This window comes from Dermochelys coriacea, chromosome 1, assembly GCF_009764565.3.
Source record: "Dermochelys coriacea isolate rDerCor1 chromosome 1, rDerCor1.pri.v4, whole genome shotgun sequence".
Taxonomy (NCBI): Eukaryota; Metazoa; Chordata; order Testudines; family Dermochelyidae; genus Dermochelys; species Dermochelys coriacea.
The window spans coordinates 347,581,487-347,608,661 of NC_050068.2; the positions used below are offsets into that span (position 1 = coordinate 347,581,487).

General features: G+C 47.6%; 1 protein-coding gene across 1 annotated transcript in view; it reads left to right on the plus strand.

Moving 5' to 3' along the window:
• LOC119844306 (collagen alpha-1(VII) chain-like) overlaps positions 1 to 27,175 on the plus strand; it is a 114,866-nt gene that overhangs the window by 43,268 nt on the left and 44,423 nt on the right. The window contains exons 20-28 of the mRNA XM_043499227.1: positions 2,060 to 2,116; positions 3,681 to 3,752; positions 5,144 to 5,215; positions 6,585 to 6,620; positions 16,242 to 16,322; positions 18,383 to 18,436; positions 18,726 to 18,779; positions 19,174 to 19,236; positions 21,252 to 21,314. Coding sequence (XP_043355162.1) covers positions 2,060 to 2,116; positions 3,681 to 3,752; positions 5,144 to 5,215; positions 6,585 to 6,620; positions 16,242 to 16,322; positions 18,383 to 18,436; positions 18,726 to 18,779; positions 19,174 to 19,236; positions 21,252 to 21,314 — 552 coding nt within the window. The remainder of the gene's footprint in view (positions 1 to 2,059; positions 2,117 to 3,680; positions 3,753 to 5,143; positions 5,216 to 6,584; positions 6,621 to 16,241; positions 16,323 to 18,382; positions 18,437 to 18,725; positions 18,780 to 19,173; positions 19,237 to 21,251; positions 21,315 to 27,175) is intronic.

Consider the following 27,175-nt stretch of genomic DNA (forward strand, 5'->3'; position numbering starts at 1 on the left):
TGTGCTTAGTTCTTCTGATTGATTGCTTCCTAACTTTCTTTCTAGCTCCTGCTTCACAGGTGTGAAACTCTCTGTGTTATGCAGGACCTTGGAATGGATGAGCCCATGGTCTCTTCTGATCTAAAAAATCTGTTAATCCCAATCCAGTCTGCTTTGGAACCCTTCAAGCCCAGGAAAGTGGAAGAGTGTCTCAAACTGGAAGGGATGATGATGATGATGATGATTGTGTGGGATGCTGTGCAGACTCACAGTAGAGTCCCTGCTGCAAATGGTTTACAGTCTCTAGAGAAGCTAACAAGGAGGATTAAGTGAGTGTTGGGGATTGATTTACCTCCGAGGAAAGGCCACAAGATTTAAGTGTGCAGTGTGTGCTACTAAAGATCATAATTAATTAGCAAACAAAGACTATGTTTGGTGCCAGCTAAAGCTGCCTCAAGACGTTCCATCGATCCAAAACGTGAAAAGCATAGAAATAAGAAGTTGTGCATTTCTTTTCCAGCATCATCTTGCCTGCTACACTGTTGAGAATACACTGCAGTGCTCCATGAGGGTTTCACTTCCCTCGCCAACAGATATTAACATCAATATATACCCATCACCAGACTCATGCTGTAAGGCAAAACCTCCCTAGCCTCCTCCCAAGGTTGTGTATCCACAGATAGCACATCGGACTGTCCTATATACCATGCCTTTGGGAAGTTATAGCACATGCCTGAACCACACTCTGTAGTTCGCCCATCATCCATTGATACCTCTCCATCCCTCAGCCCCTTCGGCTGCCATCCTTTCCCTGGCCCGCCTCTCTCAAAGAAAGAAAGACAGTCTTGTGCTCTGAGTGGGGGACTGCTGCTCCAGGAACTTCTGCATTCCAATCCAGCTCTGCCGCCGAGTCACTTGGCGGAAAGGGCTCCGCTCACCGCCGGGGAGCCCTCCTGTGGCTTGGGCCGGGAATTAGCTTTTGCCCATTGTGATGCCCCCGTCATCAGTCCCTCTCTTTGCAATTCGAAGTGGTTGCTCTTCGTGACCCAGGCCACTGTACAGTCCCCTTTCCGGGGTATCAATCTCCCACTGGACAAGCCATCTGGATGCCACCTCAGTTGGTCTTCTGTTTCACCTCTGGCCCTTGTACCACTTCCTAGTTGCCAGGCTTGTAGGCAGCTCCGGGTTCCAGCCCAGGGATCCTGTGACTAGCAATCCAGATCTGCTCAGTCTCGTCCGTGTTGCTGTTTCCCTGAACTCCTTCCTACCCCACCCCTCTATCTCTGGATTTCCACCGGAATTTCCTCTGCTCCCCATGGCTACTTCACCCCTCTTGTCCTTTTGCCAGACTCCCTAGTCCAGGGCCTGATTCCAAGGTGTGCTCTCCCCTTGGATGTCCTCCTTGTCCCTGACCAACTCCCTTTCCCTCTAGAAAGTGGCTGCAGGCCCCCGCTGTGTAGCCCCCTCCTGCTCTCACTTGCTGGCTGTATAATCCTGTCCCAGCTCCTCCCTAGCAGGGCTTCATCTGCAGTTAGGCTTTATTAAGCCCAGGCTCCCCTCCAGGTGCAGCAAATAGGGTTAATTCGCCCCTTCTGGCCCACATTAACCTGCTCGGGGCTCCTGTAGAGGGAACACCCCATCATGCCTTCCACGTCTCCATCTATATAATGGGATACCATGCATGGAGCAGTGAAACGTCACCGTTATGGTTTGTCCTAGTGTAGCGCTGGGGAGATCAACGTGAACTATGGTTCTATTCCGTCTTTCACGTGAGCTTCACGCTAGGGTGAGGAGCCAGCTCGCCACACTAGGATGGAAGTCTCCCATCTCCGCCGCACCTGCCACCCAAGATCAGGAATGAACCTAGGTCTCCTGCTTTGCCTCATGCAGCTGAAATCCGTATTGTGGCTCAGGGGCAGGGTGGATATTTTGATACCTTTGTTCTTGCTGTGTAAATCACCCAGCATGTTGTCTGCTGAGCCATTTGCAGCAAAGGTCGGTCTGTCCAGTGGGGCATATGGTAACTGCAATTCTGCATCGTGGCTTGTATGTCCATCGTTCTTGCCTGTCTGTTTCCTAGGGTGACCCCATTATTATTTTTGGACCTCAAGGCTATAAAGGCAACAAAGGAGATCCGGTAGGTTGTGACTGTTCTCTTTGAAAGCATGTTACTTTCAGTAACTGGGAGCAGTTCATTCTCTCATCTGCAGTAGTAGTCATTGGGTATATATCAACACTGCAGTAGAAGCCCAGAGTTCAAACCCATGCACCAGCCTAACCCCCCTTACATCTGCTCACACATCATGCTAACCCAGGGCTCAGACCCAGGCTTCCACGGGCATGGAGGGTCTGAGCCTGAATCAAGCTGGGACCCAGGGTTCAAGCCCTATTTCTTTGTAGTGTAGACTCATGCTCTGGGCGTCTGCCAACAGTATCCCACAGGCTGACTCCCTTTGGCTGGTGGACAGTCACGTTTTCCCACACTGCACCACGAACAAACGGCTAGAGCAGCCACATTTTGGGAGGTTGTTAGGAAGTTTGGGATATGGGTGGTTGCACTCGGGCCTGCATAATACACAATGCAGATGCTGGAGCCCCAGTTTGGGACCAAAGGTTCAACAATTTCTCACCTGGGATTACAAATGGGTGTAGGCACTCAAGCCCTAGATTAGCAAACCCAGGGTCTGATAACTCAAGTTCTACAACCCTGGGTTTACACTGCAGTGTAGACAGACCCTAAGAGTCACAGTGTTTAAGGCTAGTAGAGGCCACCAGATCATCTAATTTGACCTCCTGCATATCACAGGCCACCAAGCACCATCTAGCCACCCCCCACACCAAGCCAACTGCCAGAATTGGACCCAAGTATTACAGCCCTCAGTCTTAACCTACTTGATTGGTGTTTGTGCTCTCCTGTGTATTCCATGTCCTGGTTCTGGTTTCTGTGCATTCAGTGGCTTTTGAGATGGGAGCCCTGGCTGAGTTGATGCACAGATGAACTGAACAAGCCTGGTGACTATCTCAGAGGGCTGGCTAGCTCAGGAAGGGCCCAGCTAGGGGAGATGGATTGCTCCAGGGATTGGGTAGGGCATAAAGGGGCCTCTCACATTTAGGTGGCTGGTTTTGACCCTTTGGATGATTGTCTACAGAGGAGCAGTGTGGGACAGTGGCTAGAGCATGGGGCTGGGGGTCCAGCAGATCTGGGGTATGTTCCCATTTTTGGTTCACTATGCAATCTTAGGCAGTCACTTAACCTCTCCCTTCCCTAGGTTCGGCCTTCTGGAAAATGGGGTTAATGATACCTATTAGCCTTTGCAGAATGCTTTGAGAACTGCAGCTGATTGCGGCTGCACAGGGCCAAGTGCAGTTAATAATACTTATCTGTGTCTGTACAAGCTGCTGCTGAATAATTTTTGCTGCTTGGTTGCCTGTGTGAAACAAGTTGGGTGGCGTCAATCCAGTTCCTAGAGGGCATGGAACTGAGCTACCTTCTGACCCCTGAGCAGCACTGGCAGGCAGCAAGGTGGGAAAGCGTGACTGAGAAATACACCTCTGCAAGTTGTGGCCACCGAGTGCTGCAAGTTCCTTAGATGCACGCCTGGCATCAGCATAGCAAAGAGGCATGTCTAGGTTTGGAAGATGCTGGCTCGCCCTTCTTGGGGTGCGAGTGTAGTTCATAGAGCTTTTGTCTGATCCCGTAGGGTGAGCGGGGCCCACCAGGCTTCGATGGAGACAAAGGCGAGAAAGGGGAGGATGGGCCCGCCGGAGAAAAGGTAGGAACCTCCGTATTCGTTGCGGGTCTTAGGGAGCTTCATTTGTGATATACAGAGCTTACATGTGCACTGCTGCACTCAATAGGATATCATGCATAGTACCCACTCAACGCACTCTGCGGGCTGGTGTTCGGGGGCTCATTTAGCCCTGGTCTACACTACAGAGTTAGCTCGACACAAGGCAACTTACTTTGACTTAACTCTCTAAACGTCTACACTAAAATTTTGCTCCCACTGACGTAACAAGCCCACTACACCGCCTTAGAACACCACTTCCACAGGAAGCATAAAGTCAGGGTTGATGTAGTTAGGGTAATGCAGTGTCAGTGTAGACACTGCATTGCTTACATCGACTGTTGCTGGCTTTCAGAAGCTGTCCCACAATGCCCCACACTGACAGTTCAATCGGTGCAAGCTCTTCTGGTGAGGATGCACGTCTCTGACACAAGGAGCAAAGTGTAGACATGCACAAGTGATGCAATTACTGTTAGTCTCTAAGGTGCCACAAGTACTCCTTTTCTTTTTGCAATTACTGTGGTGGCTGTATAAACAGTTGGGCAGTTCTTATTCTCTCCACTAGAAGGCAGCAGTGCACATACACTCTAGCCAGTTGATTGTGGTATCATCGCGGGAAATGGTGTAACTTCCCCTTCATTGGAGAACTGGTCTTATGATTCCTTAAAAACAGAGATCGGTTTTGCTTTGGGTGGCTGCTGCAGATCCCATGGCGTTTTCTGTATGGGCTGGTTGGTTTTTCTGTTCTTCCCCCCCATGCAGCTATTATGCAGCGTGCTGTGCCTTGATTCCCTCACCTATGCACATGTGTAGTTGTATGGTGCTTTGGGATCCTTAAAGGTGCTATATAAATGCAGGACGCTATTATAATTCTCCTCCATTTTCACCTGTTCCTCCACTGACTGCCCGTTCAGGAGCAATAGCTGCCAGCATTGTATTTGATGCAGCTTCTAAAAAGGAGCCAGCCCCTGATCCCTTAGCATATTCTGTGTAAGAAGTAAATTCCCAGCCTTATCAATCAGGATTCTGCAGGGCTCTGAAAGCTACACCACGTGACCCCTGTTAATCAAACATCTAGATCATCACTTCTAAATGATGGCGCAGAATGAGCCTTTGAGAACCCAGCAGTGGGGGATTGGGAGGGTGGAAATTGTGTGGTGGTGTGGGGATCTTCTTTCTCATGAGGTGATCCACAGGGTGAAAACATTGGAAAACCTTGCCCCTTGGGGAAATCATGGGTGTCAACTGCATGGTGAGGAAGCCCCAATCTATAATCCCAAATAAAGATGTAGGGAGTCAGGAGGCAAGGTATGTTTTTAAGTGGAAATGACAATTTCTGAATAAACAAGGCTCTTGGTTTGTGTGTTCGATTTTAGGGGGTCAAAGGCGAGGCAGGTGTGAAAGGGGCCATTGGGCTGTTCGGTGCCAGAGGACCAGTGGGACAGAAGGTTAGTACAGTGGCCGAAATGAACGCTGAGAAACCTACATGGTTACCATCATAGCTTGTCGCTCCACCACTGCAACTGAGCCCTGGCTTTGTCACTTATCTTGAATAGTTTGGGGGGCTGGGGGTGGGGAGACAGGATCTTCACAGTGGGGCACTGCACCAGGCAGGGTTCAAGTGCTTGTCCAGGCTAGACATTCCCCAGCTTCCACTTGGGTCATCTTGTCACCAGGCTTTGCTGCCCCAACACGCACTCCATTTAGAGCATGCCAGTACTTTTGTTCGAGGTCAGTGTCCTGGAGGAACCATGTGCCGTAGTGTTCTCCAAGTAGTCATGGTGCAGGACTGGAAGCAGGAAGTCCTGAGCCTGGGGATTGTGCTGACTCCTTTTGTGGCCTTGGGAGTCACTCAAGCTCTCTGGGGCCCCTTGCTCTAAGGTCCCTAGTGGTGTAAAGAGGCCTTAAAGTCTGCAGATTTCTCCCCCTCTTCCACAACTTCCTGTGAAATGCCTCTGTGTAAGCGAGTTCCCTTGCCATCATAGACTCAGTGGAAAGGCTGTGTCAGCCCCCCACTCCTCCTCCTAGGGAGGCAAATGAGCAGCTCGGATGTACATTGAAGCAGTCTTGAGGGCTGCTCTAATTTACACCAAGCCTGGCCAGGTCCCCTAGCCGGGCCCAGAATACCAGCAGGTGCAGAGGTTCCTGCACTGAATGCATCTCAGCTGGAAGGATGAATCAGGCCCCTGTGTTTCCCTTACCCCAGTTATCAACTGGGGATAATGCTACCTCGCTGGGGTGCTGGATGCCCTCACTGAGATTCCTAAAGCGCTCTGAGGATGCACGTTGCCATAAGAGAAGTTGCTGCAAAAGAAGGGGTTGGGGCAAAGTCCACAGAACATCAAATTGCAAATGGAATGAGGTCAACCAGACCCTTTGTGTTTCAGACGATAAATGAAATCCGTCTGGCATTGGACCATTTGTCGTCCCAGGGCACATTTTGCAAGAGTTCACGGTGTTACTTCCATCTCCGAACTGAATAACTACTTTCAATTCCCCCTGCAGTTTCTTCCATCAGATGTTTTATTTTTCATTTCCCATCCTAAATTGTGTGCCATGTTGCTGTGTGGCGGTTAGACAGCTGCCGCATCCCACCCCAGAGATGGCTGCGCTAGCTTGGCAGTGTGATAAGCGATGCCTGTATTCATATAGCATGTAAAGGGCTTCGGGATCCTCCAGGAGCTAAAATGATGATGATATGGGTTTTGGAGGGGAATCCTTACTAGGGATTAAGTGACTGAATGGTAATTGTTTGCATGGTGTGTACGAGACACGTGACTTTCCTGTGTGTTTAACTCATTGCTCCTTCTCTCCCAGGGAGAACCCGGAGAACCTGGTCTGCCTGGATTTGCTGTGAGTTGTGAGAGCGTTTCATGTTAGTAGCATTGGGATAATGTCCATTCGCCCTAATGGCCTCATGCTATGCATTGCTGACGAGAGCACCCTGAGCGCTAACTTTCTCAGCAGGCAGTCACCAGGCTCTTGAAAGGTTATTAAGAACGAGGGAGATGTCCTGACATTGGCTGCTGTTCAGTACTTCGATAGCTGGGAGCACAGTACACGGAGGGCTCTTGGTACATCCCTTCCTTCTGTGGGGATCCATGAATAGCTCCCTCGTGGCACATCCTGTTCTTTTTCAGGTGCACTCCTGTGGTGGAAGTGCAAGGGTGGCTTTGATGTGCACTGTGCTTGTCTCTGACTCACTGACAGCTAACGCTGCATGTTTCAAAGGCAGAAGATGGCTCCAGGAAGGAAATAATTTGGGTGAAACTTTCTTGAACACTTGCATGAAAAGGGAGATCTGAACAGCATGAGGGTGGCTGTATGGATCAGTGAGATCAGAGATGCAATTTAATGAGGGCGTTGCATTTTGCATCAAAGGACACCTAAAATATGCATTTCCCCATTTTACTATACTAGCATTTCAGAGTGTACTGTATGGACAGAACTGAAGCTAATACGTGTTCAAAATGTCACATATATACAGGCTTATATATGTCATGATAGTAGTTAAACCTTAGAATACTGCCATCCACATGAATTCTGAGAAGGATATACTGTAGTGAACTGGCTACTGGACATGTGCACCAGTGCCCACTGCTGGATGGAATGAGAACTACTCAATTCTGTTCATAGACCACATACTGCAAACTAGAAGCTGGTTGAACTATTTCAGCGAAACAAAACAATTCGTCATAAAATGACGTCATAAAAGTATGCTGTCACAGCCATGTTTGTTCGCATGAACTGTGTTGTGTCTCCAGCATTCTTAACAGCCTCATTAACACTCATCGGTGTTGTCCTTGGTCAGTGGAGACTCAGAGTTCAGAGATGCTTTCACATGAGTTCACCTCCCAGGTGGGGGTCAAGAAGGCACCTTGCTCGTTCCTCCAGCAGCTCACTGTTCGCTCTGGCTACTGTTGTTTGTTGTGCCACGGTTCACTGCATCGCTCTGTTGCCAATAGCCCTGTGCCATCACTTCTGCTGCCACCTGCTACTGTGACCTCTGCGAGTTGGTCTCTTGAGGTTCCACCCAGCTCTCAGTGATTTCAGCTGAGCTCTCAGTGGGGGAACCTCACTGCAAGTGCAGGCTGGGCCAGGTCTCTTCCACAGAAACACTGTCCCACAGCAGGTCTAAGCACTTGACTAAACTGAAATATTTCAGGAAAGCATTTCACATTCTTTGAAATTTCCCATTTTTCAGCAAAAACTCAAAATGAAAAATTTCTGTTCAAAATTTCCAAAAGGCGTCAGTTTTTTCCCCATTTTGTTTTGGTGGGAAAATCCCACGTCTGTTTGCCATTCTTTACTTTTTTCCCACCGGTTTCCAGTGAGGAAAAAAATGTAAAAGGTGAGCGAAAGTAGGCATTTCCCCACCAAGTGAAAAGACATTTTTATTTCAGTTTTTTTTTTATGAAATACTAAAAATGCAATGAAAAACATTGAGCAAAGCAAGGCACTTTAGAGTCTTTCAGAAATGTTCAGGAAAGATGCTTTACCTTTTTTTCAAATAGTTCTACTGTGCGAAAGTGTTTTCCTTTAGCTCAAGTGATAGGGCCTGGGGCTTGGGACCTAAAAAGATACAGATTCTATCACACCTGTTCATGTGAAATTCCTCATGTCTGTTCTATGCTGCATTGCGACTATCATGGAGCTTCTAGGAAGCCATGGATTTTGTACTGTTTACATGTATATGATCCAAAGCTTTAATTCATCATCAAAGTGTAACAAAGACCATGGGTGGCACATCTGCTGCCCCTTCGGGGAGGCTAACCCCTGGCCCCATCCCTTCTGCCTGAGGCCCTGCCCCTTCCGCCCCTCGCTCGCCAGAACCACGAATGTCCCCACCCACCCCCGCAGTCGGAGGAGTCCCAGCCAAACCAGCTGGCCCAGCCTGCCAGACCGACCCCCAGATGTGCCGGCTGGCCTGCCCCCTGAGGTGCCAGCCAGCCCTCCCCAGCCGATCTGCCTCAGCTGTGCCAGCTGGCCCTGAGCAGCCCCAGGTCACCGGACGGCCCCGAGCTGCCTGCTGGCCCAAGTTGCCCTCAGGCCTCCAGCTGAGCCCCAGCTCCAGGCCGCCGTCCAGAGCTGAGCCACCACTGGCTTTGCGGGAGAGAAAGGGGCCTTGGGGCAGTGCATGGGTGGGGCCACGGCCTGGGTTAGGGGAGGCTTAATCTCCCCTGATCTTTGATACTTGCCTCCCATGACAAAGACCCTGATTCAGTAAAGTATTTCAGCGTGTGCTTCGCTTAAAGCATATGCAGAGTGCCACTGTGGTCAGTTTAAGCACGTGCTTAAGTGTTTTTCTGACTTGGTGCCAAAAGAAGTGATGGGCCCTGAGCAGTACACAAGAAAGCAGTGATCCCATCTGGTCAATCTCAGCAGGACTCCGGCATGAAATTGCAGACCTCTGTTAAGATACATTGTTGGGAGTCCCTTCAGATTATATACACAGAAAATGACTAGCCGTACTAAAGTCATTAGTTAACTCACCAGCTGCTTGACCCTCTTGAATGGCTGTGGGGGTGATACTGGGAACAACTGAGAACTCCGAGTCATTTGTCTCGCAAATTGCATCCAAACCAATGCTCTCTTCATTCGGTTCTACAATTCGGATGTCAGTGTGGTTTTGTATCGTGCTGATTTCCTGACATCTACAAATTTCACTGCACCAGACAATTAACCACTGGACATTGGTTTCTTGTAAACATTCATGGTTCAGGAACGCCCGCTAATAATCCTTATTAGGATGCAGTTAATGAGGGATATTTCCTGCATTAGGAAGAGTACCTGTATTGTCGCTGGAGCTGGGCTGGGACAGCAAGATTTCATTTTAGTTTTGCGAAACCTGTGTCAGCACTGCAGCCAGGCTCCACTTTATCAGAAGCTCCAAAATTCAGGGTTCCCTCCCCACTCTGAACACTAGGGTACAGATGTGGGGACCCACATGAAAGACCCCCTAAACTTATTTGTACCAGCTTAGGTTAAAACTTCCCCAAGGCACAAATTCTTTTCCCTTGGACGATACGCTGCCACCACCAAGTGATTTAACAAAGAATCAGGGAAAGGACCACTTGGAGTTCCTATTCCCCCAAAATATCCCCCCAAACCCTTACACCCCCTTTCCTGGGGAAGCTTGAGAATAATATCCCAACCAATTGGCTACAAAGTGATCAGAGACCCAAACCCCTGGCTCTTAGGATAATAGAGAAATCAGTCAGGTTCTTAAAAGAAGGATTTTATTTTAAAAAAAGGTAAAAATCACCTCTGTAAAATCAGGATGGAAAATAATTTTACAGGGTAACAAAAGATTCAAAACCACAGCAGAACTTCCTCTAGGCTTAGTTTCAGAGTTACAGAAAACAGGAATAAACCTCCTTCCAGCAAAGAAAAAATTCACAAGCAAATCAAAAGATAATCTAACACGCCTTGCCTGGCTTTTACTTACAATTTTTGTAAAATGAGAGACTTTTAGGATGGTTTATAGGAAAAGGAGTTTTCTGGCTTGATGCTTCTCTACTTCCCAAGAGAACACACCAAACAAAGCCTTCTCCCCCCACCGCAAGATTTGAAAGTATCTTCTTTCCCCATTGGTCCTTTTGGTCAGGTACCAACCAGGTTATTTGAGCTTCTTAACCCCTTACAGGTAAGGAGGAATTCTAGGCTACCCTTAGCTGTATGCTTATGACAGATGCGGGAGAGAGAACCCCTGGGTCTTTTGGCCCGTCGCTGATGGGTACTGAGAGATGGATCTTGCAGGGCAATAGTGCCAAGCATGATGTGTATACATGCTAGGCAAAAAAGGGATGAGCCGGACAAGTGATTCCAGTCTGCACTCCTGAGCCATTGCCAAGCAGTTGCTAGGTTACCCCTCTTTAAGACCAAAGGGGAGCATACAGCCAAGTTCCTTATTAGTACCAGGAGGGTCATGCTTGGACGTGCATCTCCTCAGATGCACCAATTTTTTATTACCCTGAGCACTCGTGGAGAAGGGAGCAGGTGCATATTACCGTGAGTCATTAACATAACTCCATCAGTGTGTGTGGCACTTTGCAGAACAAAGAACATCAGGTTTGCTGCCAAAGCGGACTTACAAAATGTTCTGCCAACCTGATGCAGTGTAGCCCCTTCCTCTGAATGAGCCTGGGTTAAGGTCCTGGTGGACTTGAGCACTGGTGAACATGAGTGGCAAATGAAGATATATACTCCAGGAGCAGGGGGAGACTAAGGAAGGACACATATGATGACTGTGATTACAAGGCTATTCTGATACCGCTGCAGTAAATGGGTCTTCTGGGGAGTGATTTGACTGAGGAGCGGGTGAGCTCATGGGAGAGGGATGTGGGCAAGGATGTTGCAAGCACGGGGATGGAGTGGAAGACAGTCCAGAGGCATGTGGGGGAAGAAAGGAGGCTTGAGATTGGTGTCATTGGCAGATCGAGGCCTCCAGGATCTCCAATCCCAAATGGTCAAAAATCATGAGTCAGTCATCAGAAATCCTGAGATTGGTTATAAAATCATGAGATTATGTAAAAATAATATATGTGGGGTTCTTTTTATTTGCCTTCTGCTTTTTGAACCTTTAGTGTGCACTGGGGTCACATTTTGAAGCTTCCCCCACAGCTGTGAGGGCTGACTTTTTCTTTAAGACTGAAGGCTGAAATCATCATGGATCCACGTGACTCCAGGAGCTGGGGCTTTAAGGCAAACAATGATTAGCGTGAGCCTCGTGACAAAATCATGAGAGTCGTCAACGCCAAGGCCTTTGTACTAACGCTGACTTCAGACACCTCCTGTCAAATATATACCTCTAAATCCGGTAGACAGTGAGCTTGTGAACGGTGGTTACAAAACACCCTATGGCTCGGGAAGATATCCTCTCTTTTATCTGGGTATTCACTGCTGTTCCGAGCAGATGTGTCCTGCCTGTACTTGTTTTTAGGAAGTCCGGTTCCCTCCCTTGCACCTTTCCCCGATGCGAGTGCAGTGATGCCCAGCTTGCTCAGTACAGCAGCTCAGTAACCAAAGGGGCTTCGTCTTGGGCTTGCACCTGAAGCTTGGCCAGTGCTGTAGCTGGAGGCCGTGCTCTGGGGTGGTTCAACCATCTCTTTGCGTAACACCAGCGCTCAGCATTCATAACTAATCTACATCACTTCGCTATTGTGCTACCTAATATCTGCACAGAGAGCTGAAACCTGTTTGAGGCAGTGCTTTAATCACTGTGCCCATTGAGCATTAGACTTATTGGTAGTTATTTTCAGCAGTCCAACAGTAATTGCCTTTAAATGGCCCTTTTCGGAGCTCCAATTGCCCTCCCTTTATTTGCCCAGAGAAGCCTGAAAGGTAAAGTTGGGGATTGGTCCTGCTTTGAGGACTAGATGACCTCCTGAGGTCCCTTCCAACCCTGATATTCTATGATTCTATGATTTTAAATCTCCGGGAATAAATTTAAACACCATCAAACTATTCCCCAGCCCTGCCCCAAATGCTTCCCTCTTCTCCAGTCATCTCCTTATGTTTTGTCATCTCCCTTTCTCCCAACCCTTCCGAGCTCTCAAAGCTTCTTTTCATGCCCTGCATAAAACCCGCCTTGGAAAAATATCACTTCCAGGACCCCACTCCTAGTGACTGTTCTGCACGCCTTCCTTCGGGGAATGCTGTTCTCCCCTCTTTTTATTATTATTATTAATTATTATTATTATTATTGTTGTATTTGTGAAGCACCTAGGAGCCCCGGTCATGGACCACGACCCCAGGGTGCTAGGTGCTGTACACAGATAGAACAAAAAGACGGTCCCTGTCCCAAAAAGCTTGCCGTCTAAGTATAAGCCAAGAGACGACACATGGATACAGACTGGTTGATGCGGGAAAGCAATGAGACAGTCAGCACTGGTGAGCATGGTAGGCAGCAGTCTCAGCCCACCACCCAGGGTTAAGGGTTTTGTAGACATCCTAGCAAAGGAAGGCTTTCCCTGGGGACCTGAAGGAGGACACTGAAGTGGCTCTGAGGATGTGGACAGGGAATACCTACCCAGTCTGAGGGGCAGCCTGGGAGAAAGCCTGAAGGGGCTCGTTCGGGAATTTCAGAAGCAGGCAATGAAGGCCCTTCTGTGTCTTCTATGCGTGCAGTAGCCCACTTTTCCTATTGCTCATAAATTATAGGCCAAAGTCACCAACCGAATGAAAAGTTGGGCACCTGGCAACTGAGTAGCTGCCCCGAGGATGATCCTGTCCGGGTCCCTAGGTACGTACTTGGTGTGCCCAGCTCACTTCACCCAGACTGCAGCGGCTACGTGGCTGTTTTTAATATGCTAGCGCGACAAGAGCGCGTGGAGGTATGTCTGCCCATGCTGGAAGTTACAGCTCCAGTGTGGACCTCTTCCGCTCCTGTGATGAGGCTCTAGTTGGGATGGAAATAACCACGTATTTACCCAGGGCCTGGATGATTCTCTTACCGGAGATATCTGTGCACAGAGTGGTTACACATGCGCTGTCTAAAAGCTTAGTGTCACCCCCACATGACATGGGTGCTCATGGTTTCAGGACACAAATACAGCGCAGAATATGCTTATCAGTGGAAATGCCGTGGGGCTAGCTTGGCAAATTCCATGCACAGACAGTGATAAGGGGTCAGACTCTGCTTTTAGTTGCACTGTAAGTCTGGAGAAACTCCACTGAGTAACATCCCCCGAGCCCAGAAGTGTTGAGCCCAGGGTGTGTGGTCCAAATGGAGTGATAGGACTACACTTTACACGGTCAGTTTTCAAAGGCCAACAAACGTGAACTACTCTGGATTTTCACTGGTGTAACAGACGGCAGAATCTGGCACACTCTGTGTAACGGCCTGTAGCTGCAAACTGCTCCTAGCCTGTCAGTTCTCAAATATTATATGGTGAGAAACGGATTTTAGTCAGTTACAGTGAATGTAAAATATGCTCCTCTCCCACCCAAGGCTGGATTTGATTTTAGGGGAGCCAGTGTGGTCTAGTGGATAGATCACAGGGCTGGGCATCAGGAGGCTGAGTTCTAATCCTGCTGCTCCCATGGCTTCTGCTATGTGACTCTGGGCAAGTCATCTGTGTTCCCTCCCACCTTTGCAAAAAGAAAAGGAGTACTTGTGGCACCTTAGAGACTAACAAATTTATTAGAGCATAAGCTTTCGTGAGCTACAGCTCACTTCATCGGATGCATTTGGTGGAATTTTTTTTTCCACCAAATGCATCCGATGAAGTGAGCTGTAGCTCACGAAAGCTTATGCTCTAATAAATTTGTTAGTCTCTAAGGTGCCACAAGTACTCCTTTTCTTTTTGCGAATACAGACTAACACGGCTGCTACTCTGAAACCTCCCACCTTTGGTCTGTTTAGACTGTAAATGATTTGAGGCAGGGACTGTCTCACAATACGTGTGTGTATAGCAGCCAGCCTAATGGGGCTCTGATCTCAGTTGGAGTCGGTAGATTCTCATATAATCACATGACTCCAAGAGCTGGGACTTGAAGTCAAAACATCAAATATTGGAAGACTCTCCAACATCTCAGCTTCCTGCAAGGTTTAATCACCCACCAAAGAGGTTTATTTCTCATTCCCTTCCCATGGCGACCTTTACCCTGTAAACACACAATCTGGCTTAGACAGCAAATGGAACCCTGTTATCTGCTTTGTTTGTACATAATATTTACTTACCCTACCACAGCACGGAATTGACCATGTCATTAAACAATCACCGATCTCCATGGAAATAAAGGACGTACAGGGTATCGTGCCTTCTTATTAATTTTAGCAATTAATTGCCGGAGCAGACGTGGTTCCTGAAACCACTGGCCCTGCTGACCCGATCTGAAGGCATCATATAGGATAATCAGGCCCTATTTATGGTAATTGTGTTGGATACTTTCCTTTGGTCACTGTAAATGTTTCCAAAGTGGCAGATAGAGACTTAGTGGGGCAGCGGGAAAGGGGACGATGACGACTGAAACATCAGCCTGCCCACCTGTTGTTGTGATTAGATCTGCTGTTCATTCTTCAGGCAGGGAAATGGCCCTTTTAGAGGTAATGGACTCTCTCTAAATAAGACTCTGGTGGCTGATTTCTTTTTAATAACTGAGTCTTTCTTTTCAACAAAGGACTGCAAATTGATTCAAACCGCTGAGTGCCACTTAGTCATCTCATGAGCTGTTTAAGCAGCCGGCTTGCGCTCGTTCGCCGGGCATTGAGTGCTCTGCAGTCAGTCATCATTGCCGAAGTGGGAATGAGTCCAACTTCAGTCAGCAGAAATGTTCTTAATTGTGAAATTGAAGGTGGCAAAATTAGATAAATAAACTGGAGCTGAACCAGCAGCCTTTGAAATGTTGGACATTTCTACTCACTCAGTACCCAGGCCTGGCTGCTAGGTCAAACTGTGGGCTCAAGCTTTGCAAAAATGTCATTGTAATCATTGATCTCAAAGTGTCACAATCCCCATTTTGCAGATTTGGGAAACTGAGGCATAGATTGGCCAAAGTCTTACAGCAGGCCAGTGGCAGAGCCAGGAAGCAAACCCAGAGCTCCTGCTCCCAGTCCAGTTCCTAAGGAAATTGCAGTGAAAGATGAAACTTCGCACAACTTCACGCAGATTTTTCTAGTGCAAACGTTTGACCTTTTTTTCCTCGAGATACTTGGAGAATAAGCTCAAGAGAATAAACTCATAGGGTGCATGGCAAAGTATAGCTGGATGAAACTCAATAGGCCTGCCTCAAACAGCCGCAAGATAAAACCAGAAAAAACAGGAGGTGATGACAGCATGGAATTGATAAAAGAATCACTGGGTGAAATTCTCTGGCCTCCTGGTCAGATTAGAGGAACATAATGGTCCATTGTGGCCTTCAAATCTATGAATTTATGCACTTCTCAGAATTGCTGCTGTTTGTTTATTTTCTTTATTTGCAAATTTCATGCAAAGACAAGATTGTACCCAATAGGGAGACTGGGGGGAGAGGGAGATTGACTTTCCCTGTTTTCATAGTAGTATCCTGCTTTAATTGGCGGATAGATCCAAATTTTGCATCAGACCAACTTCACAAGTGTAAGCGAATCTCCATTCATCTTTGTGCACCCCTCGCTCCCGAAATAAAAACGGGTCACTTTGCTGAATTTGGTATTCAGTGCTTGAATGCGCATTTATCACTGAACTGTGTTGCGGCCCTATAGCAACTCATTCAACTGCTGTGTGCCTCAGTTTCCTCATCTATAAAATATGGATAATAAAACTTATCTCACAGGTGCGAGGCTTGACCTGTGCAAAAGCCTTGGAGACCCTCGGGGGACAGTGCGATATGAATACAAAGTGGTAGCATTATATTAGTACATTTTTTTCTGCTTCTGATCTGTGCTTATGAGGACACACTGCCTTCGCCCTATAATTTAGATTTTGTTTTTGTTAATGAAGCCTGGCAGCAGGCAGCATGGAGAAGTTAATATTACTCCTCTTGTAACAGGGCATGGCTGGCCTCGAGGGGAAGAATGGAGTCAAAGGAGCTAAAGGTGACCGAGGTCTGCAGGGTCAAAAGGGGGAACCGGTGAGTCTCGCAAAGAAAGACAAAGGGATATTTTGAAGGCTGAAAAAGTGGCTTGGTCCTTTTTCTGGTGTTGCCAACCCCAAAGTGTTCAAAAATCAGGAGTCAGGCTCACCAAAAATCACGCAATTGGCTTTTAAAATCATGTGATTATGTACAAATAATAGATGTGGGGTTCTTTTATTTGCCTTCTGCTTTTTGAGCCATTAGGGTGCACCGGGGGTCACATTTTGAAGCTTCCTCCACAGCTGCGAGGGCTAGAAACTGACTTTTTCTTTAAGAATGAAGGCCGAAATCATCACAGATCCATGTGACTCCAGGAGCTGGGGCTTTAAGGAAAACAATAATTATCATGAGACTCATGACAAAATCAGGAGAGTTGGCAACACAGCTTTTCTGATCCAGATTCAGAATCCCGCCCCCCCAAAACGAATCCTTGGCTTTAGGCGCAGGCCCTCAAGTGCTTTTGTTGTTGTTTGTGAGACTTGCTGTAAGCAAAATTACTGCATGACACTCCTGGAGAACTCTGAACTATGCTGTGGGCAGATTCTCAGCAGGTATAAATTGGCATAGCTCCCTTGGACACTGATTAACCATCACTGAGAATCTGCCCTGAGTCTCTGGTGTGACAGAGTTTTAAATTCTCCCATGGCAAGTTCAGCTTTCCAGACGTTTACTTGCATGTTACTTCCAAGCACAATATCCACAGCGCTGGTAAAAATGATGTGGGGAGAAAGGGAAAAAATCAGCCAGTTGCTAGTTCCACAAACAGGGTAACATCCGATTAAGTGAGCTGTAGCTCACGAAAGGTTATGCTCAAATAAATTTGTTAGTCTTTAAGGTGCCACAAGTACTCCTTTTCATTTTGCGAATACAGACTAACAAGGCTGCTACTCTGAAACCTGTCTAATAACTGTTAGCAGTAGCAGCACTGATATGAGCTTTCCAAACCTCTAGACGCTCACGGCCGTTCATTATTCCAGTCCACTCGGCATCAGGAGTCCCCATAAAACAAGCTGCCACCCTGTGACGAGTGATGGCACTTTGTCAGCCTCATCACGCTCCAACCATATTCCCAGCAGCTGTGTAGAAATCAGGAGATTGCTTGCGACACGAAGATGACAGAGGATTACCAAGAGGGAGAGTCACTTTGGGGTCACTTTGTGTCCGAGTGTACTCTGCTATCGTATGTGTTGTTGTGTTTTCCATCCCAGAGGTGGCTGCATTTCCGTGGGGGAAATGATTCCTTTATACAAGCTTATAAAATGCAGTTGGGCCTTTGGGGCGAAAGGGGCAATATAAATTGAAGATGATGCTGTTAGGAGAGCTGTATTTTTAACTTTCTAGTTGCATATCATTGTGCGTATGTGTGTGTATCTTACACACACACACACACACTGTGGCAGTGCAAGACTCACCACCGTAGTGCCTCCTGCTGGCCATTCTGGAATTAGCTCAAGTCCTTCCGCAGGGCGCCCTCCTCCGGTGGTGTCTCACTCACCATTACTCCCGCTTTGCTGTCTCCACCTCTCTGGGACCTGCGTCGCTCCCTGGACTGCGATGTCCTCTTCTGGACCTTTCGGGGGAACCGGCAGTCAACAGTCCAGCCACTTGCCTCGGTGACTGCTGCAGTCACCAGTCTAGGGGCAAACTGCAATCTGTTTTGGCTGCTTCCCTCAGGGCAAGTGGGGGCAGCCCTAGCACTTTATCTGCCCTTCCTCCAGGGCCCCAGTCTGGCAGCGGCCAGACAGAAGCTCCTTCTGCTCTGCTACCCTGCCTAGCATTGCTCTAGCCATGGTGCTCCTAGGCAGCCAGTCCTTCTCCCTAGCAGGCCAAGGGGAGACTTCCTTCTGCTCTGTTGAGCAGCCCTTTATATATGGCCCCTGCTGGCCCTGATTGGCCGCTGTGACAAGCCACTTCCCAATTGGCTCGCTTAGTGAGCCCTTCTCTAATTGGAGGGTTCTGCACAGGCGCTGTCTGGCCTGCTTCAACCCTTCCTCTCTGTGTGGGACAACTGCTCCACTACACACGCACACACCTTGATTTATTTGTCTTTTATTCAGGGAGCGAAAGGTGATCCTGGTATAACTGGAGACCTTGGACGGAAAGGATCTAAGGTAAGAAATGGGCATGATCACAGAAATAATGAGTGCTTTGGCTATTCTCCCGGGGGCTGCAGCAATATGAAAACTGGTTGACCAGAATGATGGTAGAAAATGGCAAATGGACCACTCCACTAGGTAGGTAGATGGCAGGTGAAGAAGAGAACAGTGCAGTGTTTACTCAAATCTGTAGAAAGGCTCTGTTAAGCCATGCATGAGTTAATGCTGGCCCTTTGCGCAGGGGTGGATATCACTGTGTTTTGTCCTACTTATCTTTACCAGCTACCTGTCATTTCTCTCCAAGGGCTTACATGGTTTTCCGGGGCAGATGGGTAGCCCTGGTGCAGATGGAATAAAGGTGAGGACTTTTTATTGTTCTTTCTCCTTTTAACATTAGTTTAAAGGGGATCTAGCACAGGTGAAGTGTGCGCCCATGACAGCTCAGGGCAATGAGGTCCTCCTAGTTATCTGCAGGTCAGGCACAGCATTGGGCCATGACAGATCCCGTCATAATGTCCTGCCAACCTGTCTCAGACCCAACCCGAGAAGCTACCCATAGGTCTGAGAGCAGATGTCACACATCCCATGATCCATTCTATTGGCAGCTGATCCACTCACCAGTTTTGAGTAGGTTTAACCACACCTATCGCAATAATCAGGTTTTTACATGCATTAACCACCCCATCATCTTTCTAATCAGTGCCTTCTGTTCCCAACCTGCTTACATTTTCAGTATCTTGTTCCACATGCAGGGTGAGATTGGCAGCCCTGGAAAACCAGGGATACCAGGGTCAGATGGACTGCTTGGGCCAAAGGTGAGTGGGAAAGCCCCTCTTCTCTCTCAGATGGAAGCTTTGTAAGGGCATTACAGGTGTTTGAAATTAAATTACCCAACGCCCATGTCCCTCTCCATGGGCTTGTCTAGGGACAGAAATGACACTGATTTAACACAATCTGCTTCTAAATGGATGCAGTTAAGTCAGTGCAAGCTCATGTGTGAATGTGCTTAAATTGGTTTCAGACTGGCTGGTTTTAGCTTAAATTCAGTTTGTTACCAAATATAGTTAAATGGCAGATTTTGGTCAGTTGACCAGGTGTAGTGACATAGGTGCTGGAACTAGGGAGTGCGGCAGCAACCCCTGGCTTGAAATGGTTTCCATCATATACAGTTGCATCCGATGAAGTGAGCTGTAGCTCATGAAAGCTTATGCTCAAGTAAATTTGTTCGTCTCTAAGGTGCCACAAGTACTCCTTTTCTTTTTGCGGATACAGACTAACACGGCTGCTACTCTGAAACCTATCATGTACAGAGTTTCCAGTTTGGTTCAATGGCTCTCCGCACCCCCACAATACAAATTGTTCCAGCACCCCTGCCTAGTGAACACTGTGGGGGGGCCTTTTCGAACAGCAAAAGCTGAATGCTACATGTCTGTCAACGAGTTCTGGGTTTGGTTCTTGATTTTCATTTTCTTTTCTCACCTCCATGGCTGGTCAGGGAGAGTGGGGACAGGGCTGGCTCTAGGCACCAGCAAAACAAGCAGGTGTTTGGGGCGGCACGTTTCTAGGGGCGGTATTCCGGCGCCAGCCATGCCGCCCCTAGAAATGTGCCCCCGCCACCCCAGCTCGTCTCCGCCTGCTCCCCTGAGCATGCCGCCGCCGCTCCCCTTTCCCCCCTCCCTCCCAGGCTTGCCGTGCGTGAAACAGCTGTTTGGCACGGCAAGCCTGGTAGGGAGGGAGGAGAAGCCGAGTGGCGGCACGCTCGGGGGAGGCAGCGGTGGTGGAGCGGAGGCGAGCTGGGGTGGGGAGCGGTTCCTCTACCCCCCCCACACCCGTTACTTTCTGCGCTGCCCCCGCACCCTTGCTCCCCTCTGCTCCGCCCGCTCCCCTGAACGCGCTGCCTCTCCCTCGCCTGAGAGGGAGGGGGGGGAGAAGTGGAGCAGCGACGTATTCAGGGGAGCGGGCGGAGCGGAGGTGAGCTACGGCGGGGGGGTTGCGGGGGGGGGAGCCGCAGGGCACAATGCAGGGGCGGAAATGCGGCACGCCCAGGGGAGGAGGTGGGGTTGGTGATTTGGGGAAGGGATTGGGAAGGGGTGGAGGTGGGGCGGGAGGGCAAGAAAAAAAAGTGGGGCGGCCAAAATTTTTTTTGCTCAGGGTGGCAAAAATCCTCGAGCCAGCCCTGGGTGGGGAAGGTGTCAAGCTTTGCCAGCCAATGCATTAGTTGGCTTTCTCTGAGCCCTCGCTCAAGGCCTGATCCGGAGCCCATTGAAGTCAATGAGATTCTTTCCATTGACTTGAATGGCACCGAACCGGACCCTCATTGTGTCAAACCAAAGCTGGTAACTTGCCAACGTATCTGCCGCCAACGACGCACCCAGCTGGAGGGGTCGCAGAGGGAGTCAGACAGACAGGCAGACACTGCATATTACTCATCAAGATTTCTGCTGGGCTAACCACATCCTACTAAACACAAACTGCAACAGACGGATTCAGTAGGGCGCCATGACAACATATCTGACCCTGTGACAGCCTGGCACCTGGTTGAAAAGTTGTGCATGTGTGGGAAATTGGCTTGTTTGATAAGGAAAACCAGAGACCTCGAGTTTTGTTGCTAACAACCCACCATGCTATATTTTTTACTCTCCCAAAATAGATCTGCCATCTTGGGGAACCTAGTGAGCCACGACATCTAATGAGTTCTTACCTGCATTAAGCGATATTAGGGCCCATTCCAAAGAGCAGGTGCATTTGTCACTGAATTACAGCTCGCTTGGTAAATGACAGACGGGGCGGGTTATGCCTTGGCTTTGATTTTTCTCTTGTCTACCTCCAGGGTGAGCGAGGAATGTCAGGTGCAGATGGCCCCTTGGGAGTTTCTGGGGAGAAAGGAGAAAAGGTTAGTACTCTCAAAAGAACACCGAGAGGCCATGTTTTGAATGAACCATCCATCACGTGGAGTTAATGAAATTATACACTGCTAGATCGCATGTACCCTTTTCAGAGGGCAAGTGTCACCTGTCTTAAGCATTAAGCTTGGGCTTGGGGAGGTGTCTCCTTAAGTTCACTCTGTGGTGATGCATTTAACCCTTGGGGCTGGTCTACTGCCTTATCTAGCTCGGTATAGTTAAAGTGGTACAAATCCCCTAGTAGGGATCCAGTTATAGCAGCGTAAAGGTGCTTTATACTAGCCTAGCCGTTCCTATGCAGAAAGGAGTATACGCTATATTGGTATATGATACCTTCATGCTGGTATAACTGTGTCCACACTAGGGGATATTTTGGTAAAACTTTGCATCCTAACCAACATAGTTGTACTGGTACAAAATCTATGTGTAGATTAGGCCTTGGAGTGGATGCCCTGGTGGGGTATGATGCGATGTATGAACCACTGGCCCATTTTTGTAGAATCACAAATTGATCTTAAAGGACTGAAATATACACAATGTAGATTCTTTACACCCAACATGTTGGGCCTGATTCTCCTTTCACTCGTACCAATTTAATGCAGTTTAATTTAAATTGCTCCCTGGAGTCCCTCCTGACTTACACTGGTATAAGCCCCTGAAGAATTGGGTCCACTATATTCTGCAGATGTGCTGATGTAAGAGGTAAATAAGGCTCTGGTACTGTGTAAGTGAGGAGGTATGATCTACACTGCCGTGCCTGCTCATATTGAAGGCTCGTCAATTACAGCAGGGGTGTCGTTTTTATTTATTTCATTCTTTGTGCCGGGACTCAAGGTCCAGGTTCTGTGAGATGGTGATGGCACCCAAAGCAGAGCAGGGCAGGGGAGGGAAATGCTTTCCAGCCATGCAGCTCCCTGGATGAGCTTGAAAAAAACATCCTCCGCACAAATATTTGCATCAATTGTAACAATGGGGATGTTTTTAAGAGGTCCAGGCCCCCTCAGCCAAAGTTCCTAAGTAGGGAAGGACGTGGAAAGCTTTCATTCAAATCTGTTCTGACCTCGATGCACCTCCAGCTGTCTCCTGACCTCCCCGCAGCTGCCTGTTCCCCTTCTTCCCATTGGCCTCTCCTCTTGTCCTATCCCACATGCCGTTTCTGCTCCTCCCTACCATCTACCCTTCCTGTGCAGCCACTATGTGTGATCCTCACCTGCCCATTTCTCCGCTATACCTGCTCCTACCTCCCAAGCTGTCTGCCTGCTGGTTGGTCCAGTTCCCACCATCCAGCTGCTCTGCAGTCCTGCTCCATAGGAACATAACTGGAAGGGACCTCCTGGGTCATCATCTCCGGTGCCCTGCTATTGTAGGCAGCCACGTTGGTGCACCCGAGGTCTGTCTCTATAGCAATGGTAATTTGGGGGCCAAACCTGCTTCCATTGACGCCAGCGGCAGTTAATGAATATGAAATGTTGTGGGTTATGAATGTGAGCTAAAGTTTAAATATTTCAGAAATAAGTCGTAGTAGGATGATTAGATTTGGCAGTTGCTTATCCTTTAATAGAAACCATCTTCCAATATGTTAAAGGCTGTTATAAAGAGGACGGGGATTAATTGTTCTCCACGTGCTCTGACAGTAGGACAAGAAGTAATGGGCTTAATCTGCAGCAAGGAAGATTTAGGTTAGATAGTAGGAAAATCTTTCTAACTAAATTAAGCTCTGGAACAGGCTTCCAAGGGAGGCTTTGGAATCCCCATCATTGGAGGCTCTTAAGAACAGGTTGGACAAACACTGTTAGGGGTGGTTTAGGGTTATTTAGTCCTGCCTCAGTGTGGGGGGCTGGACTTGATGACTTCTCGAGGTCAACATTTCTATGATTCTGTGAAGTTCATAAACTTACCAAGCTCCATCTGAAAATGAGTTAGGTTTTGTGTCCCCACTACTCTTACTGGAAGGCTGTTCCAAAACCTTGCTCCTCTGATGGTTGGAAACCTTCTTCTCAATTTCAGTCTAAATTTATTCATAGCCACTTTAAACCCATATGCTCCCTTGGCCTACTTGTGCTCCTGCTTCTTCCAACCCCGCCCACCTCTCCAATTCTCTCAGGCGCCTCGATTTCCACACCCTCACTGCTTAGCTCCCCTCCCACCAACCTTCCTGGCTCACCTCCCAAACTATTCTTCCCCTGCACACTCTGGCGGCTCCTCCCCACACTCCTTAGAGTTGCTGAGGGGATAATGTCAGGGATTGCCAACTCTAATGACTTATCCTGAGTCTTCTTGCCATATATATGGTGTTTTTTCTTAAAGCCCCAGCTCCCAGAGTCACGTGATTACCTTAGAATCTCAACTTTCATTTAAAGAACTGAGGCTAAGCTTCTGCCCCCTGTGGTGGAGGAGAAAAGCTTGAAAACATGAAACCTACAGGCTCAAACACCAGCAAGCAAGTAAAGCAAACCCAAAAGGTGTTATTTTTAAAGCCTCATGATTTTTAAGCCAATCTATTGTTTTTCCGGGGTCCTGACTTGTGAATGCTTGGGGCTGGCAGTGCTGTGCCAGGGGAGCCTTTTTCTCAGCTATGTTGTTTTATAATGTCACCACATTTGTAATTTCTCATTAATAATGGTGTGTGCATGAGCATATGTGAACTTAGTGATGGTGAAAGGTGCCAAGTGCGCATGCTTGATAACCCCTTTTTATCCCACCACCAATGGTGCTGTCCTCTAGCGCCACCTCTAGGAATGAAAAAGAAGTTCAGGCTTTTAGCACATTCAGTCCTTGGCTTCTCCACAGAGACTCGCTACTAATGCCCATTGTGGGGATGGTTTTGAGGACATGGACAACTGGAATAACCAGTTGGAATAACATTGAGACCCACCAATTCATTTCATGTAGGCCATTAAATCAGTCACTGCATGGCTGCAGCTTGAAGTCCACATTATCATGGTCTGTGGCTTAGTGCTGAAAGGACGTATATTAGAGCAGGTTGGCAAACAGATTTCCTGTCCCATGGAACTTGAGGTGTTGTTTTTTTTTTAAATGGTCCCAAATCAGGAAAAAAAAAAGCCAAAATTTTGAATTTTTTTTATGAACTGAAATTCCAGAAAACAATTCATTACAGGTCAATCGAAATGTTTCGTTTAACTTTCAGCCCTTTTCCTTGGTCTTGTATACAATTAAGTTTCAAAATGAAAAGTCATTTTGAAATGAAAAAGTGGAAAATTTGTTGCAAAAAGGTTGAAATGGGATGTTTTGACACGTTCTATGTTTTTTCCCATTGTTTTCTCTAAATGCAATTTTGTCAAAATTACATAAGAACATAAGAACGGCCAGATTAAGTCAGACCAAAGGTCCATCTAGCCCAGTATCCTGTCTTCTGACAGTGGCCAACGCCAGGTGTCCCAAACAGAATGAACAGAACAGGCAATCATCAAGTGATCCATCTCCTGTCGCCCATTCCATGAAACAATTTTGCAAAAAAAATAATAATAATAATTTGGTTTTGTTGAAACGACATTTTCTGATGGTTAACTGGTGGGATGCAAATTTTCCAGCCAGCTCTATTGTATTTCCCTTGACTAGTCACTGGAGCCATTCATTTATTCTCTGCAGTTGCAGACTACACCAATATCTAGATTATTGCTGCTTATGTACCCTAAAGAGTTTTTGACATTAAAACAGCTTTTCTGTTCACCTTTACAGATTTTCTCACATTACAAAAAAATTCCCTTGAATTGAATTGCACACACTCTATTCTTGTCACAATCGAATTGGTGCATTATTATGCGTGTTGGAAATTTATCTGAAGGAGAATTCATGCGGTCTGTTTCTCTTCTTCTCCGTAAATGGTGTTTCTAAATGGTGTCATTATCAAGGCTTTGCAAAACTCAAGTATAGTGGGTTTTTTTTAAACTTGGAAATCCAGGCTATGGACAAATTCAGCTCTTAAAATTCCAGCCATCGGAATTTCTCAATGACAATGCAGATGTATTAGTAACACAATTAACATAGGTTTCAGAGTAGCAGCCGTGTTAGTCTGTATTCGCAAAAAGAAAAGGAGTACCTGTGGCACCTTAGAGACGAACAAATTTATTTGACCATAAGCAAGTGAGCTGTAGCTCACGAAAGCTTATGCTTAAATAAATTTGTTAGTCTCTAAGGTGCCACAAGTACTCCTTTTCTTTTTACAATTAACATAGCATACCTGCCTGTCTGCTACTAACTAGTGAGGGGAAATGCAGAAGGATAGAAAGCTACAGGGAGGGGAGAAGAGATGAAGGGAGCAGGATGAAGAGAGAAAGAGAGAATAGTTTACCTCGGAAAGGAGATAAATAAGAGAGGACATGATAAAGCTATTTAAAATAATGAAGGGGATAGAGACAGTAGATTGAGAGCTTCTTTTCTCCAGTCTCATTTCTCAAGGACAAGGAGACATGCAGTTAAATTAAAAGTGGCACATTCAAAACTGATCAAAGGAAGCATTTTTTTCACTCAGTGTGTAATTGGGCTGTGGAACTCATTGCCACAGGAAGCTGTTGAAGCCAAACCATTGCCAAGAGTCAGAGGAAGCTGGACCTCTATATAGATAGCAAAAATATCCAGAGTTTTAATGGTTAATGCAAAAAAAATTTGGAAAGGGATATAAAGCCTCAATGCATCAGGGCTCAGTTCAATCTCTGCTAGGGATTAGGAGGACACCTTCACAGGGAGCAGATTACCCCGCCTCTTCCTACTGTGGGTTTCTTGCACTTTCCTCTGAAGCATCTGTTTGGACCCTGTTGGAGACGGGATTCTGGAGTGGCTGGACCATGGATCGGGACTAGCTTGATGGGATCCTATAAAAGAAGAGAGAGAAGAAGAGTTTCATACTTTTTTCTTGCTAGTTTGCTTTAGAAGTTCTAGCCTTGTGGCTACCAAGCCTGCCACCCACTCTTGTGAGCGCCTCCTTTGTATTGCAGCCACGCACGAGCTTATGCAAGTCAGCGCCTGAGATACAATTAAACTGAGAGTCACCGGGGGTCACTTGTGCTAAATGGGAAAACAGGATCTGTTGGGCAGGGGGAATGCATTGCATCAATCATGTCGGGGGGCTCCCGTCTTGATCCTCCAACACTCAGTGACCCGACTGACTCACACTCCATCTCATTTCCAAGAGAGCTTTGCTTTGGAGCAGTTGAGGAGGGGGAGGGAAGGAGCTGACTCTCCCTTCAGAATAGTTTAATGTGACTCTCTTTTACTTTAGATGGATGGGCTTCTATTTTTAGTGTTCAAAAGAAACAGCTGCATGAATTAGAAATGCAGCTTGGCTGAGTCACTGAGGTCTTCCCCTCCACCTCCTTCAAGTTCTTCTCTCTCCTCTTAGCAACTTCAGGAGAATTCTCATTAGTGCAGATTAGTGTGCATTTAATGGCTCAAGTATTGGTAACTGAGCCTTTCCACCTACGGGCTTGCTGACTCATCCAGCCCAGGTCCAGAGGGAGTGAGAAGCATGTTACCCTCCAGGGGGTGTTGGGTGACACATGTTAAATGAGTTGGGCGTCTCACTTTAACACCCTCAGATGGATGGTGTCCATGTCACAAAGTAGTGAGGGTGTGGCCATTGTGACCACGATTGTGGTCACAATCGGCACATTTGGTGGCAGCCTCTGCAGAAAGGTTGGGGATTGAATGGGCCAGGGAGTCCGAACAACCCTCTCAGCCCTACAGATGGGCACACCAGAGGGTGGAAGCATGTTGGCAGGGCAGGCATTATGGTCTAGTGGAAAGAGCACAGGACTTGGACTCCCAAGACCTGGGTTTAATTTCTGGCTCTGGCATAGATTCCCTGCCTGACCTTGGGTGAGTCACTTAATCT